At 34.6% G+C, this 18,315-nt stretch overlaps 2 protein-coding genes across 2 annotated transcripts in view; one reads left to right on the forward strand and one right to left on the reverse strand.

Annotated features, from left to right (window-relative positions):
• Nucleotides 1-2,758, forward strand: part of LOC130626035 (uncharacterized) — a 30,088-nt gene extending 27,330 nt beyond the window's left edge. The window contains exons 26-27 of the mRNA XM_057441146.1: nt 328-389; nt 1,576-2,758. Coding sequence (XP_057297129.1) covers nt 328-389; nt 1,576-1,725 — 212 coding nt within the window. The 3' untranslated portion in view covers nt 1,726-2,758. The remainder of the gene's footprint in view (nt 1-327; nt 390-1,575) is intronic.
• Nucleotides 2,759-4,007: 1,249 nt separating this feature from the next.
• LOC130626040 (transmembrane protein 43-like) lies at nt 4,008-18,135 on the reverse strand. The gene is made up of 13 exons (XM_057441150.1): nt 17,994-18,135; nt 16,938-16,961; nt 16,634-16,825; nt 16,021-16,152; nt 15,542-15,636; nt 15,337-15,386; nt 14,529-14,598; nt 14,068-14,138; nt 10,765-10,886; nt 10,160-10,237; nt 6,614-6,715; nt 5,013-5,130; nt 4,008-4,458 (listed from the first exon to the last, which is right to left on the reverse strand). Exons 2-13 carry the CDS (start codon nt 16,950-16,952, stop codon nt 4,247-4,249), a joined length of 1,257 nt encoding a protein of 418 aa, XP_057297133.1. The 5' UTR covers nt 16,953-16,961; nt 17,994-18,135; the 3' UTR covers nt 4,008-4,246.
• Between the last annotated feature and the right edge of the window lie 180 nt (nt 18,136-18,315).

An 18,315-nucleotide genomic window follows, 5' to 3' on the forward strand; every position in this document is an offset into this window, starting at 1 on the left:
CCCTTGTACCTTGTACCCATAGAGGTATATTGTACCACAGAACAGGTTTTTGAAGCAATATAACCTAATTCGGGAAGAACCTTTAAGTAGAGAACGCTTTTTTGAGGTCCTGATGGTCCCCTCTAAACAGAGGTTTCGTTAAATAAATTTAAGTAACAAAAGTTGTTTCAAGCCACAAGTAGAGACTGAGTTACAGAAAGGGTTGCTCGCAAATGGCTTGTATTTATTCGTTCAGTTGGTATGCAGTTTATTTTTAAAGAAGATCTTTATCCCAAAGTTTCATCATCTCGTTGATATTGTTTTTCTGTGTCCATCTTTTTTTTGTAGGTTTGAAAGAACGCCTACAGCAAGAGTTAAAAGCATGTTTGCCAGAAAATGTAAACATCGAGGTAAATCACGTGATTAACTTTTGTCTCTACGCCTGCAGCTTTACATGAAGGAATCAATAAGCACAAGCGTAAAGTTAACAAAGGGAGAGTTAGACAACATATGCAAAATGTGTATTTGGGCTTTGAGTCTAAATAATTTTTTTAATGAAAAACTGATGCAGTCTAATAAGTAAAACATTAGTCCTGGAGAACGCTTTATATGAAGTACACTAAAACATTAAAATTACAGATTAATGGTTAAATTACAGAAACTGGAGTTGGGAAAATATTCCCAACCCTATAATAATTGATGAGGAGGGGGATGGGGAGGGGGTTGGAGAGGGACAAAATACATGCAGCCTGTTTTCCTTAAGCATAACTTTTGTTGGTGACGTGATTGAGTGCAGATATTTTGTGAATTTTCCTAACTTACAATTGTAAAATATATCATGTCATTGTTTTCCTTACCTCGAACATCTTTAGATGTTCGATATATACTAAGTGACTTGGGCTTCAATATTTCTGCAAAAACAGATCTTTTTATCTGTATCGTTAAAAAACAAACCTTCTGGGAGATATGACGTCATTTTTGATCCCAATGACGTCATTAAAACTCGTTTTTTTTAATGCTAAATCATTTTTTGGTACACAGTCTACATGTTGTAACATCCATGTTGTAACATCAGTAACACGTGAAAAACTAATGTATATTGCAAAATGGAGAATATGGCCTAATTTAGGTATGTGTGACGTCATTTCCGGTCCCTGTGAGGTCATTAAAATAATTTTTACTTGAAGTAAGTTGGTATTAGAACATTACAACTGTACCAAGTTTTATCATTTAAGCGTTAGTAGTTTGGCAGACACTTATAAGTACAAGCATAAATTTTCGTTTCCGGTACATAGAATAAAATAGCAGTTGTGGCCCTTCCCTCAGGGTTACAGAGACCAAAAAAGACTTGATGGTAAAGGAAAAAGTTAAATTTTCTAGATTTTTTGTTGTAATGTTGTTTTCTTCTTGTTGCGCTACCATTATGAAAAATATGTCCCTGCAAGCCCTTTACTAGTGCCCAGACTGCACTGTATCTAAGCCGATAATAGGGCTAAGTGACGTTTTGAAAAGTGTGCGCAGGACACAAAAAAATCGCAAAATCTTCTGAGAATAAAGGTCTTTTACGGATCTGTTGGTCATATCTATTTTTTTTAGGTAACGGCATCAGCGCAGTCTTTAAACGCAGCTTTCAAAGGTGCCACCATTGTGGCTGGATTAGAACATTTTGAAGACATGGTAATTTCACGTAATGAATGGCACATGAGTGATGCCGCTATTTTGTTATCAAAATGGCACCCAAAGTAATGTGGCAGGCATATTTGTTTATCCCGGTGTCATTTTGTCAAGCTGTTATCCTATCGAAATAGCTGCTAGGATATTAACGAGAAAAGATCTTTCGTCTAACTAACCAATGTATAAGAACAATCCATAATGGCATCCTAACTGTGAGAATGCACTAACGTTAGCCAGAAGAATGACTAAAAAATTATTTTAGAAGTGAATATTTTTTTTTCTGTTTTGTAAAGAAATAATTTAATTTTATGTTCGTATTTTTTATATATTAAATACATGCACAAACTTGAAGAAGTAAATAATTTTATAATGATTGTATGTGAATATTAATAATTGTTATCCATTAAAACCTCTACGGTGGAGATTGTTTCAGTTGTTTTTAAAGTTGTTCCAAAAATGTCATTAAAGGCTGTGGTATGGTTGGAATGCGCAATTTTGAATCACGTGACTAGTGAATTACATCATGAAAAGTTGGAGGAGAATAACAACGTTCAAATACTTCCCTAATTTTTTTTTTTAATGTTGAATTAAAAATCAGGAATAAGAAATCGGAAGAACGGATTTGTGTAAATTTTCCTCAATATATTTTCTCCGATTTTTTTTTACCAATTTATTTGACCGAGTCTTTTTTTTTGTTAGCGTTCCCTATGCTGATTATGCTACGTACGTTTACATATAGAATAGAGCATCACAAACCTCAACAAATTCTAATTTTTCATAGTTCTTTATTTAGTTAAAGGAAAATTTTATTGTTGGTTCAATTTTATAACAGGCTTGAATTTTAGTCAAATGAGAGTGATAATGTGACTAAAATTTTCTTGCGGCTGTATTTGACCAATTATACAAACCTTATATGTTTTTCATATACGTAAATTTCCTTACGGCTTTTTAAGGTATATTTTTTTAATTGAATATTTTTGATTTTAAAGCTTATGTTACACTGACATTATGTTTGCACCTTTGTTCAGATTTTATTTTGGAGGACTCTTTCTATAATACTGCTTGGAAAATATCGAGGTAACCAAAATAAATATTCTATTGAGAATACACGAGTTTTAAACTTTTCGCAACCTTGACCCTAGACCTATTTGGCTTTTACTATTCCTTACCGTAAAAAAAGTTAAGCTTGTGTAAGCTACTATTTCTAATTGGAGAAAAATGTTTAATACGTTTTTTACGTAAAAGGTAATTCAATTTTTTAAAAAAACAAGGTAAAGACTAATATTATCCCCTTCCTAGAAAGCACAGGGGTTCTCAGAAATGCTTACACTTCAGAAATTAAAAGATTTTAAGCACTATTGACGGTCTTAAAAACCAACCTCGTGACAATTCCCCTTGAATTTGTCACTATTTAGGCCGAAAATACTCAGCAATTTTTAGTAAATCAATATCTGTTGTGGGGCAACCTGGTTACCGCGGCTGTCGTCTCCTTTTTTGTCCGAGTTAGGATGTATCAGTATCATTTTCGTATTTTTAGCGGATATTAATTTTCGCAGTGGGACCACAAATACATTCATGGGACTTGTTTTCAGGAATTTTCAGAAAATCTGCAATTTTTTCCCCAACTTGACTCTTACGTCAATATAAACATTTTTAATTACTACAACAAAATTTTTACGGCGCCTTTTCCAGCCTTTTTTCTGTAGTTGTTACGCTGTTAATAGCCTTCGTTTCTCACCTGGTGGCCTTGCGGTAGAGCGTGGTAGGTCGTGGGTTGAATACCCGGCCGAGTCATACCAGAGACTATGAAGTATGAATCTATTCTTTCTGCTTATCGTTCAAAAATGGAATTGATATCTCACGCAGTGTCTTGTTGAGCGGTTGCTATTCTTGCACGGCCTCAGTAGTTCAAATGAGAGCTTCTAATACACTTCGTAGGACCCTCATTGTTAACAGTACCAAAAGGAACTGAAGAGGCTGTCCTGAGTAAGTAATAATTATAACCTAGTATTTTGAGTTTGTTAAAAAAACCTGTTTTAACTTTATTTTTCCATTACAAAGGCAGTTCTACCTTCTGGAAATTTTCTCAGGAATGAGCGAAAAAGGAAAAACATTTGACCGGCACGAAGGAAGGAACGTTAAAGCGTGGAGCGTTTCAGTCATTATTTTGCTTTAAAAAACAGCATGTACTTAAAAGAAACATGTAACTTCAAATGCAGGGCCTGTAGCGTTTTTCGATATGAAGATGATCTTCTCATATCAAAAGTCGCTACAGGCCCTGGGTTCAAGGTTCGGAAACATGTTGTAGCAGAGAATTTAGATCGAATTGGACAAACAATAATAGTTACCAATAATAAGTTTTTTGTGTGTAATCTATCTACATTATCAGTATATAATTTAAAATATATCCACATTAGACAAACTTCCACTTGCCTAAAACTTTTTGCCCGCACTTACTAGCGTCAAAGCCCTTTACCGGCTCAAAAGCACATGTTGAAAATAAGCACAGTGGAGAAGAACATGGTTGGTGCTTCGTTAGTCGTAAAAAGTAATATTGACCCTTTTTAAATATTAGCCTCGGGAAATAATCATTTTACTGCTTTCTCTCGGTTTTGTCTTTTTCTGCTTTTCGGCGTGACAAATACACTGGTACCATCGCGGCGATAAATATACTCGCCGCAAGCAACGGGCGATAACGCAACCAACCAACAGCGATAGTTACCAATGCTAGCGATGAAGCCAGTGTAAACGCGATAATGGAGGTCGCCAATCCAACAATCTCGCGAATGATTGGGATAAACGAGACTAGAATAAACCAAAATCAGTTAATGAAGCTTATATGCATGTCTACTGTCACTAGATGAGCCTTATTTTTCAATAATATTGTCTCATCCCCGGGTGTAGGGTGGCCTGGGAACTGCGGTGGACTACGATACCCTCCGTCTTAAACATCTCCCTTTTGTCACTTTCTTTTTTCGGTCCCTTGTGAATTCAAATCCACTGCAAGGTTGCCACTCCTTTTCAGAGTCACATTGGGGACTTTTAATAAGAATTTTCAAGCTTTTTTGACATGACAGTATTTTTATAAAAAGATTCAAGGATATTAAGACATTTTTATATTTTTCCAAAAAAATTGAGAATATTTGAGGAGATTTTAAAGATAATGCCATAAGTTTAGAAATGAGTTTTAAAAAAATATTTTTACACATTTTGAATATAAAAACATGCGACAAAACCATATAACATTATAAAAGGAAAATCGAGAGATTTTTTTCTCTTTTTGATATGACAGTGAAAAAGAATGATATATCAAGAAACGAATCTCCCTGTGTTAAAAAAGAGTGGTGTAAAATGCTCACCAATTTGCCGAAGAATGTCCATCATAATTTGAAATCCGATAAACATCATTAACCAGCCCATAAATCGTAAAACCCACGTCAACGCAGTATTAGCTGAATGTTCAGCGTCGAAAATTTCCTAAAGTAGAAAAAAATTGAATCTCAATACAGGATAAAGATAGACTCGATTATTCAATCTTTTTTTCTAATTTAGGGTTGTTGTTTTGATTCTTCAAAAATACATATATAGAACCACGTCATAAATATATCTAAGCCAAGTTTATGTCCATACTATGTGTGATATTTTTTCCGCCCTTTTACCATTCGCGATCTGTAAAGCAACCTCCGTATGCAATCATCCAAATTAGACACGATCAACTAAAATGCTTGACGTTTGACGGAGGAGTCATTTAAAAATATTTTAGGAAGCCCAGGTTCAATTATCAGGACCAAATTCTTTTGCTTAAAATTATTTTAAGAATCTAAAACATCCCACAATTTTCTTGAAGAGATTTATGGTACAAAAGTAGAAATATAAATAGAAGTTTGGTCCATTTTTAAACAATTTTTTATGAATAGTATACTAGCAAACATTTTTTTATGAGAATACTTATAAAAAGTGTTCAAGATCTAGCCTTCATTTTTAATTTAAGAATCACCGTTTGACTCGCCTTGCCAGATGGATTGCAAAAAAGCGTTGTTGGTTTTGACACGTGCATTAAGTTTTCACTTTGAGAGAGTGCATGGGAAAAGCCATTAAACACTTCACTAAGTAAATTTATTACATGCTAACTTGAAGCCATCAGTAGCCGCACACGTGTGAGAATGAGGTCTAAAAACGTTACAGGTTAAAAATAAACGCAGTTCGTCAAACTCTCTTATCGTTACTTGTGAATGTTTATACTCTCCGGTGACTAATACACGTTCCATAGGATATCAAAAAAGTCTTTCCTCTTTATTCCAACCTCCCCGCTTATTTAGTTTAAGGGAATTTTCCAACCCCCGTCTCCCCTCCTTTTTATTAGGCACGGAAAAGTAACTAGGCTGGATGCCCTCTGCTTCTTTTAGTCCAGCAGTTTTTTCATACCCTAACAAATGTAAAAATACGTGTACAGGCTAGTTCTGTTATCATTTATTTTTAAAATATTTTTTTTCGATGGTGTTAAACAACAAGGGCTTTTGCTAAGAAATTTTTACCTGAAAGTTTGTAAAGAAGGGAGGTAGGGGGTGGGGTCGCAATGAAACACTGCGACATTTTAACACTTGGTGGCCGGAGTCGAAGTATGCTAGCTCTTAGCGGTAATTTAAATCTAGTGGGAAAAAATATATCCGGTAAAAAAATTGGCGTGAAACGAAACCACAATTGAATTTCCAGCTAAATGGCGGATATTATTTTAACGTCCGGGTTAGGATTTAAAAGCCTACTTGATCCGGTGCGACTGACGTCAATCAAGTAATGGGACATTTAAAGTATCTACAAAAAAAACGGTATGTCTTTTTTTACATGTAAAACAAAAGATATTCTACTATGCAGATATAATACCATTACACGTTAATACTCGTTGCAAAAACGATGGTACTCGTTAAAGTACGGTGCGGAAAAAGTAAGAACAAAACAATACCTTTGCAGATTTCACACCGTGATACAAAAGTTCGAGCGCATCGCCTGCTTCTGTTTGATAAGCTGAAAGTTGAGATCCACTCTGACGGGCGATAATACTAACCTAAACATAAATATCATTTGATTACATAGATACAATTTTCGTGGATTGATCTTAAAATACAGTTAGGATAATCGTGAAATAATTCTAGCTAGCTTACTTCGCTTAGGCTCCTTTTATAACGATTATATAACGGTTTTATCGATAAAACTTTAGTTTTAGGTTTCAGGGAAAGGGAAGGAGTAGCTAGCAAAAATTTCCTTCCTGGAATTTTTTTCTCCATAAAACCATTAGGTAGTAATATTAGGTTCGTTAAAAATGAACACGTCAAAAAAATGTCTACGTGCAAAAATGTCTTAAGTGCCATTACTTAAAGCCGATGATACACCTCCAATTTCGCTTCACTTTTAAATGTTACCTGGCATGTTATCCCAGCATAAGAAACCCCTGTGTAAATCGACAATAAATGCATAATATTTAGCATTAGAAAAGGGTTTTGAGTTATGACCTTTTCGAGGCATAATTTTTATTAGAAATCATTAGTAGTCCTTAACAAATTCAATATTTTATCCCACGGTCACAAAAAATACTTTAGTGTAAACTGACCCTAATTAAAACCTACGACACACTTATATTCAGGATAATTACTCGTAATTAGCTGAGCTTAAGCATCCTAATGAGGAGAGAAATTTTTAAATTAGTTTGGTAATTGCTCGCTTACAACCGCTCATCAGTGAACAATAGCAACTCATCACTCGTTAGAACACAATAGGAAGTGATAGAAAACCAATATGTACACCGCTTAACAAAAATTCTTCAAATTACGCTTTGTTTCAACGAAGAACAGTTCACATGAAGGATTGAAGCAGAAGATAGCAGAAACAACAAAGAGCAAATAAACAAACACAGGACACCATCTTGAATTTTTACTGAGCATGTAACATAGCAACAGGTGGTTAGAATAAAGATAAGCGAGAGATGAGTTTACACCTATTTACCAGTTTTATTATTCTGACAGTTGGGTTTTGTCTCGCTGTCCCAATTATAGAGGAAGGACAAGAAGCACTAAAGGAATTAGAACGTTCGATTAAAGAGGAAAACGTTTTCAAACAGTTCACTCTGGATATTCTTGGACATGATGGTAAAAAACATCCCAATAAATTCAATATTGTATCTGGAGCAAGCGAGACAGCTGTCTATTTCATGTACCAGCTATACCACAACGTTGTTACTGGGCAACAAAGCAGTAGAAACAGCACTGACATTGAAGCTCGACTTCTAAGCGATGAACCAGACGCTGACGAGGATGAGGAGGATAGCGACCGTGATAATCGAGTAAAAAGGAACATCGAGACACGTAGAGCAGACACAGCGATAAGTTTTATAACGCAAGGTAGGTAAATTTTTCTACATGCACACGGCTATTTTTTTATTTTGCAAGCGTGCCGTGTAAGTACTGTTCATGCCGATCAAATTATATTCGCACATAAGTAGGCCAGAGATAAAAACAAAACAAAAAAAACTTAAAAAACTGGCTACTTTGGGCCGCGCTTGAGCAGTGAAGCTTTTTTGAATGCTTCACTGCTTTGGCCTTTAAACTAAAATTTCTTGGGTTGGCTTTTAAACTACAACTTGTAAATACGACAGTACTGTTTGTGCAAAAAAGAGAGAAATTTAGCATTGGGTAGGAGCTTCTAAATTGTTCCTATTAAAACGACAATAGATATTGCATGAGGTTGATGACGTAAGCAGGCTGATAATATTTTGGTTTCGTTTTTATGGTAACCCATGACTTAATTTGAAATAGAAATAATTAACAGGCATGATATTTGTGTAATAAATTTTAGAAATAAAATTAACGAAGGAAATATGTGGGTATTATTATCCATTTATTTGAAGAAATTTCACTTGCGGAGAATAGTTAACGATCGTTAGCATAATTACAAAAAAAAGGTTAAAGGTTATATCGAGGGAATTAAGCATGGCAAAAATTCTCATTCGCTGTAATTTTTTCAATCATTAAAAAAATAATGTTCTTCTCTTTCTTAGGTTTGTCAGCGCGTCCGAACGCCACCGACTCTGATAACGCGTTTTACTTCGATTTACGCACCGATTACGACACTTCCATCAGTATGTTCTCAGAACTTCGAATAAATTACGACAAAAACCAAAACAAACATGGTGCTGTAGCTATGTCTCTATATCGCATCAACAAAATCAAAAAAACAGGACAAGAGGTTGAAGATAAAAACGTACAGCTTCTTAACGAGAAAATGTTGGAGGGAAAACAAGACACCGGTTGGATCGTCTTCAACACAACAGAAACGGTAGCCGCTTGGAAATACACACCAGAAGAAAACCACGGCTTCCTCTTGAAAATAAAAACAAAGCACGGTAAGGAATTGACCCTCAAAGAAGTGGGCATAACAGGAAGCACAGGGGATACCAAAAAGCGTCCGTTTTTAGTCAGTTTCTTCCAATCCGCAAATAAATTACTTTCTGACGTCATTGAGGAGCTGAATAGCACAGCAATCCACAAGAAGAGAAGCAGAAGATCTCTTAATTTCAGGAACCTTATAAATTCCGACCAAACGAAAAAGTTTTTAAAAGACAGCAAATTCAACATGCAAACGGAACAATCTTTCTGTGCACGATCAAACCTGTATGTAACCTTCGAAGCATTAAAATGGGATAAATGGGTTATAGCGCCAGAGGGGTTCCCTGCAGGGATGTGCACTGGCACATGCTCCTATCCACTACACAAGCATGCCAACGCCACAAATCACGCGATCATACAAAGTCTGCAGAACGTGATCACGGGAGGGAAGTTTCCGAACCCTTGTTGTGCGCCACACCATATGTCGCCTTTGACCATGTTTTTGTTTGACTCGTATGGTAATCCAGTTTTAAAAAAATACACCAACATGGTTGTTGACTCATGTGGATGTTTTTGAAGAGACGAAATTGTTGTATATACAGACGTCACGTGATTAGAAGCCTTGATGAGACAGGTCTGAACTAATAAACACACGATGAGAAAGGAGCAAAGATGAAGGCTGGGTGAGGAAACGCAGAATAAATTAATAAGACAAAAGACAATATAAAAACCCGATGTCGTTAATGCAAAGTCCTCAAAAGGACTAAATGAAAAAAAAAAGAAAAATAGATTTAATGGAACAAAGAACAAAAGAACTGAATTAAAGGGTTTGTGGGATTGATCTCACTTTAAAAAAAAAACATTGCAGTAATTTCCATGTACATACTATCATCAGAATTGAAATTATTTCCTAAGAAATATTCTTTTTTTTACCTAATCTTCACTATCAATGTTTGTCAATTATGATGATATTGTGTTTATTTAGCATACTTTCCTGAAACAACTAAATTACCCATTTTGTTTTGTTTTTTGTTAAAAACAGAAATCTCTCTTTCGACCTATCACAACATTATCATAACATTTCCTTAAAAATCTTAATATAGGACTATGTCAAACATATTAGAACTTACTTCGTCTGGCTGACCAAATTCCAAATTCTCCCCACTACTTACACCTGCATACGTAAAGGATATACGAATGTCCCCAACCTGCAAAAAAATATTAACAATTGAAATTGGAATGCAACCGTATGCATAAAACACATATTCATGGAAGCTTTCCTACAGAAATAAGGAAAGCTAGTGAGTTGAGCATTGTTTTTCTTTTGTCCCTTTCCCATGCCTGTGATCTTTGTAAAAAGTACATAGAGAGATAGGGAGCTGCAACCGGCGCTTCCCACCACTGCATGTGTACTATTTCACACGTCCAAGTGTTATGTTTTTAGTTGTTCAATGTTTGTACCGGGTTCGTGTTGTTAAGGAGAGTCAAGGATCTTAAAATTTGTAATTTTTACCCTATATTTTATAATCTTGAAGTAGCACCGGTTTTATTTTCGATCAAGTTCTTTTAAATAAAGAACTGATTTGATTTCAAATGATTACAAAACTTTAAATATGCGTATTTAGATTTTTTGTCAGCTTGCCAATAATTGACATTAATGAGCAGTAACCCGACACACGATCCTTTTAATGTAAGAGTAGCTGATAGGTAGGTAAAATATAAGAGAACATCATACCTTAGGACTGTACGGATCATGACTTCGATAAAAATATTTATCCAATATTACCAAGTCACTTCTTCCCGACGGCGTTACTTGGGGTTGCAGGGTCTTGAAATTATCTACTTTCGAGGTTAGTCCTATAAAATGTAGAGTTTAGAAGACAAAGTAATTTCGAGGGTTACAAAACTACTAAATGGAAATTGCATAATATTAGGGCTTTTAGGGAATTTTTCTTTTTGGCCTGTTGTAGTGACGCTTTAACAGTTTGTATACGCCCATTTCTTATGAGCCACATGAGGCTGAAGTTTTTCAAGATACAAAAAGTAACTGGTAAGCAACATCTCAGCTTGAAGTAAGTAACAAAAACAAAGAAAAACGAAAAATGAAAACAACAATCATGAAAACAGCAATAATGCACCAGATAACTCATTAAAAATTAAATAACAAAATTCACTCCCTAGTTAAAGGTTTTCTTTGTAAGAAGGACTTATCAAAATTATCACATTCTACCCTGATTGACGTACCAGCCAATCAGAGCTTTAAAGCTTAAGCAATTATATTGCCAATAAATGACAAGTTAGCATCAGTTCAGGCAAAAGTTTCGTTACACAAATATAACATCGGACAAAATTTTTCGTCAGATAAAATATTCGACACATCATCATCATCATTCTCGGCTTAACGTCCGTTTTCCATATTAGCATGGGTTGGACGGGGTATATTAATGATCCTCTTCCAATCTGATCTAGACTGTGTTAGATCTAAACTCAACTTCCTCTGTATCAAGTCTTTCCTTATAACCTCCTGCCAAGTCTTTCTCGGTGTGCCTCTAGGCTTTGCCCCAGGAACTATCAAGTCTCTACACTTTCTTACCCAATTATCCTCCTCCATTCTTTCCAAGTGCCGCAGCCAATTCAATCTTCTTATCTGCATAACATCTTTAATTCTACGGAGACTTAGCCTGCTTTTTAGCTCATCTGAACTCTTTCTGTCTCTCAGACTGGCGTTACACATCCACCTAACCATTCTCATATAATTCCTTTCTAAACGGTCAAGATCTTCCTGCTTCACTGCCCATGTCTCACTACCGTACAACATAACACTTATTACACAGGCCTCATACAACCTACCTTTTACCTCAATTGACAGGACTCTGCTACTCAACAAAGGAAGTAACTCTCTGAACTTTTTCCAAGCAGAACCTATCCTGCAAGTAACACTTCTTCCAACACCCCCTTCACTGCCCAACATATCACCTAAGTAACAGAAGTTCTCAACTATGGAAATACTTCATTCTCTATAATCTCACCTTTGCAACGCTTGCATACAAACTGAATGTCAGCCCTTAACCTTCCACTAATACTACTGCACTTCTTATGTACCCAATGCTTGCAAGTCTGACAAAAAATTGAGTTACTACCAACCCCTTTCCTGCAAACTCCACAAGGCCACTTCCAGCTACAAGGTCACACTTGGCTGCAATGCTACTAATCATGACTTTAGACTTGCTGTGTTTACCTTTAGCCCTTTCTCTTCTAGTCCTTTTTTCCACTTCTCAAACTTTTCCACTAATTCTTCCATCGACTCTGCTATGAGAACCATATCATCTGCATACAATAACTCCCATGGACAACCTGTTCTGAACTCCATCGACAGCGCTTCTAAGACTAGAACAAACAACAAAGGACTAAGTACAGAACCCTGATGTACACCAACATTTGCACTAAATTCATCACTAAGTGAGTCGTTAATCCTGACAAGACTTCTAGCATTGCTGTACATAGACTGTACCATCGTAACTAGCCACTCATCCACACCTAATTTTCTCATAGCCCACCAAATAACTTTACGTGGTACTCTATCAAAAGCTTTCTCTGAATCTACCAAGGCAAAATAGAGATTCTTTCTCTTTCCTAAATACTTTTCCTGAAGCTGTCTGAGTAAAAATATTGCATCTGTAGTAACACGCCCTGGAACAAAACCAAATTGCATCTTATCCATATCAATTCTTTCTCTAAGTAACTTATCAATCACTCTTTCAATAACTTTCATTACTTGATCAACAAACTTCGAACCTGTATAGTTACCCCTTTCTAATGCATCACCCTTGCCCTTGAAACACTTCACTATTACACTCGACTGCCACTCACTCGGAATAGCACCATCCTTTATAATCTGGTTAGAAAGACTTGTAATAAGCTCAACTCCAATATATCCAGATGCTTTTACCATCTCTGAAACAATACCTGATACTCCTGATACTCCAATATTCAATTTCCTAATAGCCTCCACTACCCATTCTGTCTTGATCTGCATAGCTGGCCCTTCTACAACGTCATCATCAGACAAATTATCCTCGTCCCAATCAAACTCAGTGTTAATCAACCCCTGATAATGATTCTTTCAAGCTACCCTTTTCTCCTCCTCTGTGCTAGCCAAAACACCTTCATCATTACGTATACACTTCTCACCTACAACATCTTGATTAGTCTTCTTCATTTGCTTTGCTATCTTGAATACCTCATTGCGCTGGTCTTCCCTTCTTAACACATCTGCAAATCTGTTTCTCTCTGCTTCTGATTTTGCCTTATACACTGCTGTACAAGCGCGACGCTTAGCTTCTAAGTAAATATTTTTACTACCACCTGACTTCCACTCTTTCAAAAGTTTCCTCTTTTCCTTTATATACTGGTCAACCGCATTATTCCACCACCAGATCTGTCTATGTCTAGCTGGTCCTTTCTTCCACCCACAGGTATCATCAGAAGCTTCTAGAAGACAATTCTTCAAAGTAGTCCAAGTACTTTCAACATTGTCACTATCACATTGACCATTGTGGGCTAACTGCTGCACTTTTGCACTAAATTGTCTTGCTACAATCTCTTTCTTCAGCTTCCAGACTTTTCGACGGGGCCTGTACTTTCCCTTGGCTTCTTTAACACTCTTCAAGATAATATCACAAACCAGCAACCTATGCTGGGAAACACACTCTTCCCACGATATAACTTTCACCACTTTCTTGTCTGACTTTCTAACCAGGAAGTAATCTATCTGTGTTTTACAACCACCTGACTCATATGTTATATCATATGTTAATCGACACCCAAAGAAAATTTTGTCACTTTTGTCTTTTTTAAACTCAAGCTTAGCTTTTGAACATGTTTTGCGTAAGTATTCTAATACATAATTTTACGAAACAGTGTGAAAAAAACCCAGTTGGTAAAGTAGTCTCAGTATAAAAACGGCTATATCCTTTATCATTTTCAAAGAACTAAAGCAGTTAGATTAAATGATAAACGAAACTTTGAAAGCACCAACCTTCACTTAACTGGAACTGTCCAACAAAAACAGGACTTGCAGTTTTTGTAATCGAATTGACCGGAAATGAACTAAAGAATTAAAAAAACATGACTAAGATGTACCCCTACAACATTTGATACGATACAGTACGATACAATACAAAAGAAAAGAAAACAATACAACATAATACAATATAATACTTTTTTTCTTTTATACTTTCTCGCTAGGTGAGGGGGCATACTAACAAAAAGTAACGTTTATAGCTGGCTCATAAAATCCATCTCTAATAAAATCAACAATGGTAAGACATTTTATAACTCGTTCATTTTTTTCGACCATATGATTTACAAAGTCTATTTTATACAAATTCACACATATATATATAATACAAATCATAAATATTTATCATTAAATCTGGGCTTTATCTTTCAACAATGGCGCTAGTAAATTCAAGTTTATATTGAAACTAACCAACTTACTTTGGATTTCTATGTGCAGTAGGATTGCTAAAACTCCCACTGTTGACAACTTCCGACTTCCATTCTGTACCTGAATACATGAAAATAACGAATAGCTACATGTGAAACATAATTATAACAGAGCGAAGCTAATCCAAAAATATTTAGTTATCACCTAGCATAACAACAGAAATTTTCTACCTAATCTTAAAGGAACCCTAACACGAAAAATATATTGAATAATATAAATATCATGTCATGAACAAGTGAGTTTATTCTAGGCTACGTTTCGACAGCTACAGATGTCATCAACGAGCAATGATCGTAATCATCTTTGGAAAAATATATTTATAATGTTACAGTCTTTTTCAAAAAAATTTTTGTTCTTAAGATATTATAATTAATTGAAACATAGGAAGTTGTAATATCATACGATGACTTTGAAATATGCTGACATTAAACTTCTACGGAAAATTAATGATAAAATCATTATTATACTTTCACACTTCATGTCTAGACAACATCAATAGTAATAAACCACACTGCAAAAGAGTGAGTAATAATTACAAAAGTAATAATTTCGAGTAAAGGTTAAACAACAAGTTTTATGCTGGCCAACTTACTGATACAAACAAAAAAAATAAAATTTCCAAAAGATCAATTAAGCAACTTCTTATGCTCTATAGCACATAACAAAAATTTTCGTGTTAGAGTTAACAGAAAAATAGCATTCTTTGTAAACATTTAATTAGCATTTTGGTTTCTAAGAGATTCCTAGATGTTTCTTAGTCATCTTTATTCATCAAACTGTGTATCTTTTCTAACTTACTGTAAGAATATGTAGTTTCCACTCTTGTTCTGTCTCCCTCGTCGTACTCTCTTAAATGATAAATAGTTCCATATTGTCAATTAAGTGTGAAAAAAAGAACACAAAGATTATTATTTAGTTTAGTCAAAGCTGTTAGCCTAAGATCACATTTAAATTCAGAGTACACGTACACCAATTTAGAATTTAAACTTATTTAAAAACATACCTCTTATGTTCATGCTCAATCCATTGGTACATTTCAACATGACGCCGAAGCTTCACAGCACTTACACGTATGCCAAACGCATCATCAGTCACAGGCTAAAAATTATTTTCATTTTAGTTAGTTTTATAAAAAAACATATCAAAAAACAGAGTAGTGTGTAGTAATAGCATTTAGTTTTTGTTTATTTCTAAGATTAGGTGGAGTGAAGCAGGTGCAAAAAATGATACCCATCTTGGTTAGATGTTGAAGAGCTTTTTTGAGTTTTTTCAGGATTTTCTGTTAAAATATTCCTTTTCTAATAAATATGGACCCTTGTGACATGGTGTAATGCAAATTTTCAGTTAGCTTGTTTGTAAGTCATCTAACAATATGTCACCAACATTACTCAGAAAACAAAATGGCGAAAAACTTTGTCAAAAAGAAATAAGTACATGTTAAACACAAAGTGTGAACAGATAAGCAAGAGACAAAATACTTACTAAATTTGTTTTTAATTTACCAGATAAGTGAACCAAACGATTATCATTAGAATCAAAAATGGTTTCATGAGAAATTTTTACAACAGCTCGAAGACCTTCATCCAGAGATTTTGCAGTCTGTACAGCACGACCCTGAAAATTAAAGTTGACCTAACATTAAGTAAAACTTCCAATTCACCAAGACATTTACACATGGCACTTGTTATGGCTCAATTTACCTGTGGAATTTCCGAAAAAAATTTCGATTGTCTACATTTTCAAGTTGCTGGTGGTATTACTAGATGAAACTACAACCCTGTTCTTTAAGTTTTAGCAAATGACTGTTTTAAGGTCAATTCTAAAAATTATCAAACAGCATGCCTGACAAATGTCCTGCAGACAGTTGTCTGCAATAGTTTTGCTTAAGTAGATGTGTATGTAGGTGAAAAACGATGAAAATGCACTAGGTGAAAGCCCATAAAAGTCGGGGGGAAAGAGATAAAAGGCCTAAATTAGTACAGGTTAAGATTGAATATTTTACTAAAAATTTTTTAAAGTTCTAAACTTTAAAAAAAAAAGATTTCAAGTCCTAAGTCCGTTTGCACACATTAATAATTAAATTTTAACAAATCACCTCATTTAAAAACAAAAGCGGGAACGAAGCAAATACAATTAAAATTCCAATAAATATCCCACATGCACTGCTTCCGACTCTTTCGAAATAGCCAGGATTTCTTCTGTAAGTCACATTTGTGTAACCGTCAGACACATTGCCATAACTACTCCCAAAATTATTCATGTTGTTAAAACTAGGTGCAGTAGGATTCTAGTATATAAAATATAAAGGATCAAACATGAAAAAAAAAAAAACACATAATACAATGGTTAGCTAAGAATTTCAAAACATATTTTAAACATAAAATATAAAACACACTCACATTTGCACGATACATTCCTTTAATCTAAAAAAGTAAAGAAGTGAAAAAAATCCATCAAAATGAAATAAAGTTAAGGCAAAATATAACTTTCCCAATTGAAAAATAAACATGAACACGAATCAATAAACAATGATATTAAATTATAAAGTTGAATTGATAATCATAAATTCTTTTGCCAAAATGACACTCATTTGCTCACCCCAGGCCTCCTAATTTTTGCTGACAACCTCCTAACTTGGGATGTGCATGTCAGTTTGCAATCAAATTTTGTAAGTAAACATTATAGGGCCTATACAAGCTTACCCAGAAAATGTTATTGCAAACCAAGTTGCAGATTCCGAGTTATTGGGTCATTGGAAAAAAATTAACAGGCCTGGGACGAGCAAACAAGTGTCACTTTGGCAAATAATTTTATTTGCCAAACTACAATACAATTGATTTTGTTGTCACATGTAACATGCATGCTATTTTGAATATTAAAAAACTTGAATAATTGAAGAACAAAAAAGATTAAAAAAAATTAAACAAAAAAATCATTTTTAAGGCAGAAATCCTTAGAAAATGATGAATGATGATGAAATCCCTTTCAGCAAAATCTCTTCAACTTGATGCTAAGCTATTCAGTACAAAGTTTTTTACTCATTGAGAAATTGTTAGAGCCCCTGCTGGTGTTCTTGTTATATATATATGGTTAAAGTTTTGCAGAAATCTGTAATTTTATTCACTCATGATGTACAAAATTGAAAAAAAATATAATTTGGGTTACTTGAAAGCAATTTTATTTTGGTCAACTGAAAATGGAAAAATTGAGACATTTGACTCATCCAAGAAAAGCTTGAAACCTAGGTTTAGGCAAGTTCAATTAGCGTAAGTCTGGTAGCTACAAATAGTTTGAGGTCTAAGTTTGCACAAAAAGACTTAAAAAGGAACAGGAACTAACTAGTCTAACACCTGCGATAGAGGTAACAAAGTGAAAACGAAACCAGGAAGGTTTTTTTTAAAAAAAAATGCAAGAGGTAACGTGGCAAAATGAAACAGCAAGATAAAAAATTGTACCTGATAGCTTCTAACTTTTGATTTTACTTGTTACAAATGAAAATCAGTTCTATAATAACCAACTGGTTCGCTTTATGTGCAACTAGTTTTCACAGCAAAATCACTTTGTTTAGCTACGTGGAGCAATGTTTTGCTGAGCCGGCACATTTTTGACTTCTCAGAACTTTTGTTTATAAAATAGATAAAAATGCAGACCTACTTTCTAACCCCTTACAATAATTCAACGTCTTTATATCACATTATCCTAATCTTAAAATGCTTTAGACAACCTTTTTAATAAATAGAAAAAGAATTAATAATCAAATATTCTTTATACACTCAA

The sequence above is a fragment of the Hydractinia symbiolongicarpus genome, chromosome 14 (assembly GCF_029227915.1).
Source record: "Hydractinia symbiolongicarpus strain clone_291-10 chromosome 14, HSymV2.1, whole genome shotgun sequence".
Classification (NCBI taxonomy): Eukaryota; Metazoa; Cnidaria; class Hydrozoa; order Anthoathecata; family Hydractiniidae; genus Hydractinia; species Hydractinia symbiolongicarpus.

Coding starts and splice junctions, on each gene's coding strand:
- LOC130626040 (XM_057441150.1), bottom strand. Junction 14,139..14,528: donor ACTGCACATAGAAATCCAAA/GTAAGTTGGTTA, acceptor TTAATTCTTTAG/TTCATTTCCGGTCAATTCGA. Junction 6,716..10,159: donor AATTTGGTCAGCCAGACGAA/GTAAGTTCTAAT, acceptor ATTTATGTTTAG/GTTAGTATTATCGCCCGTCA.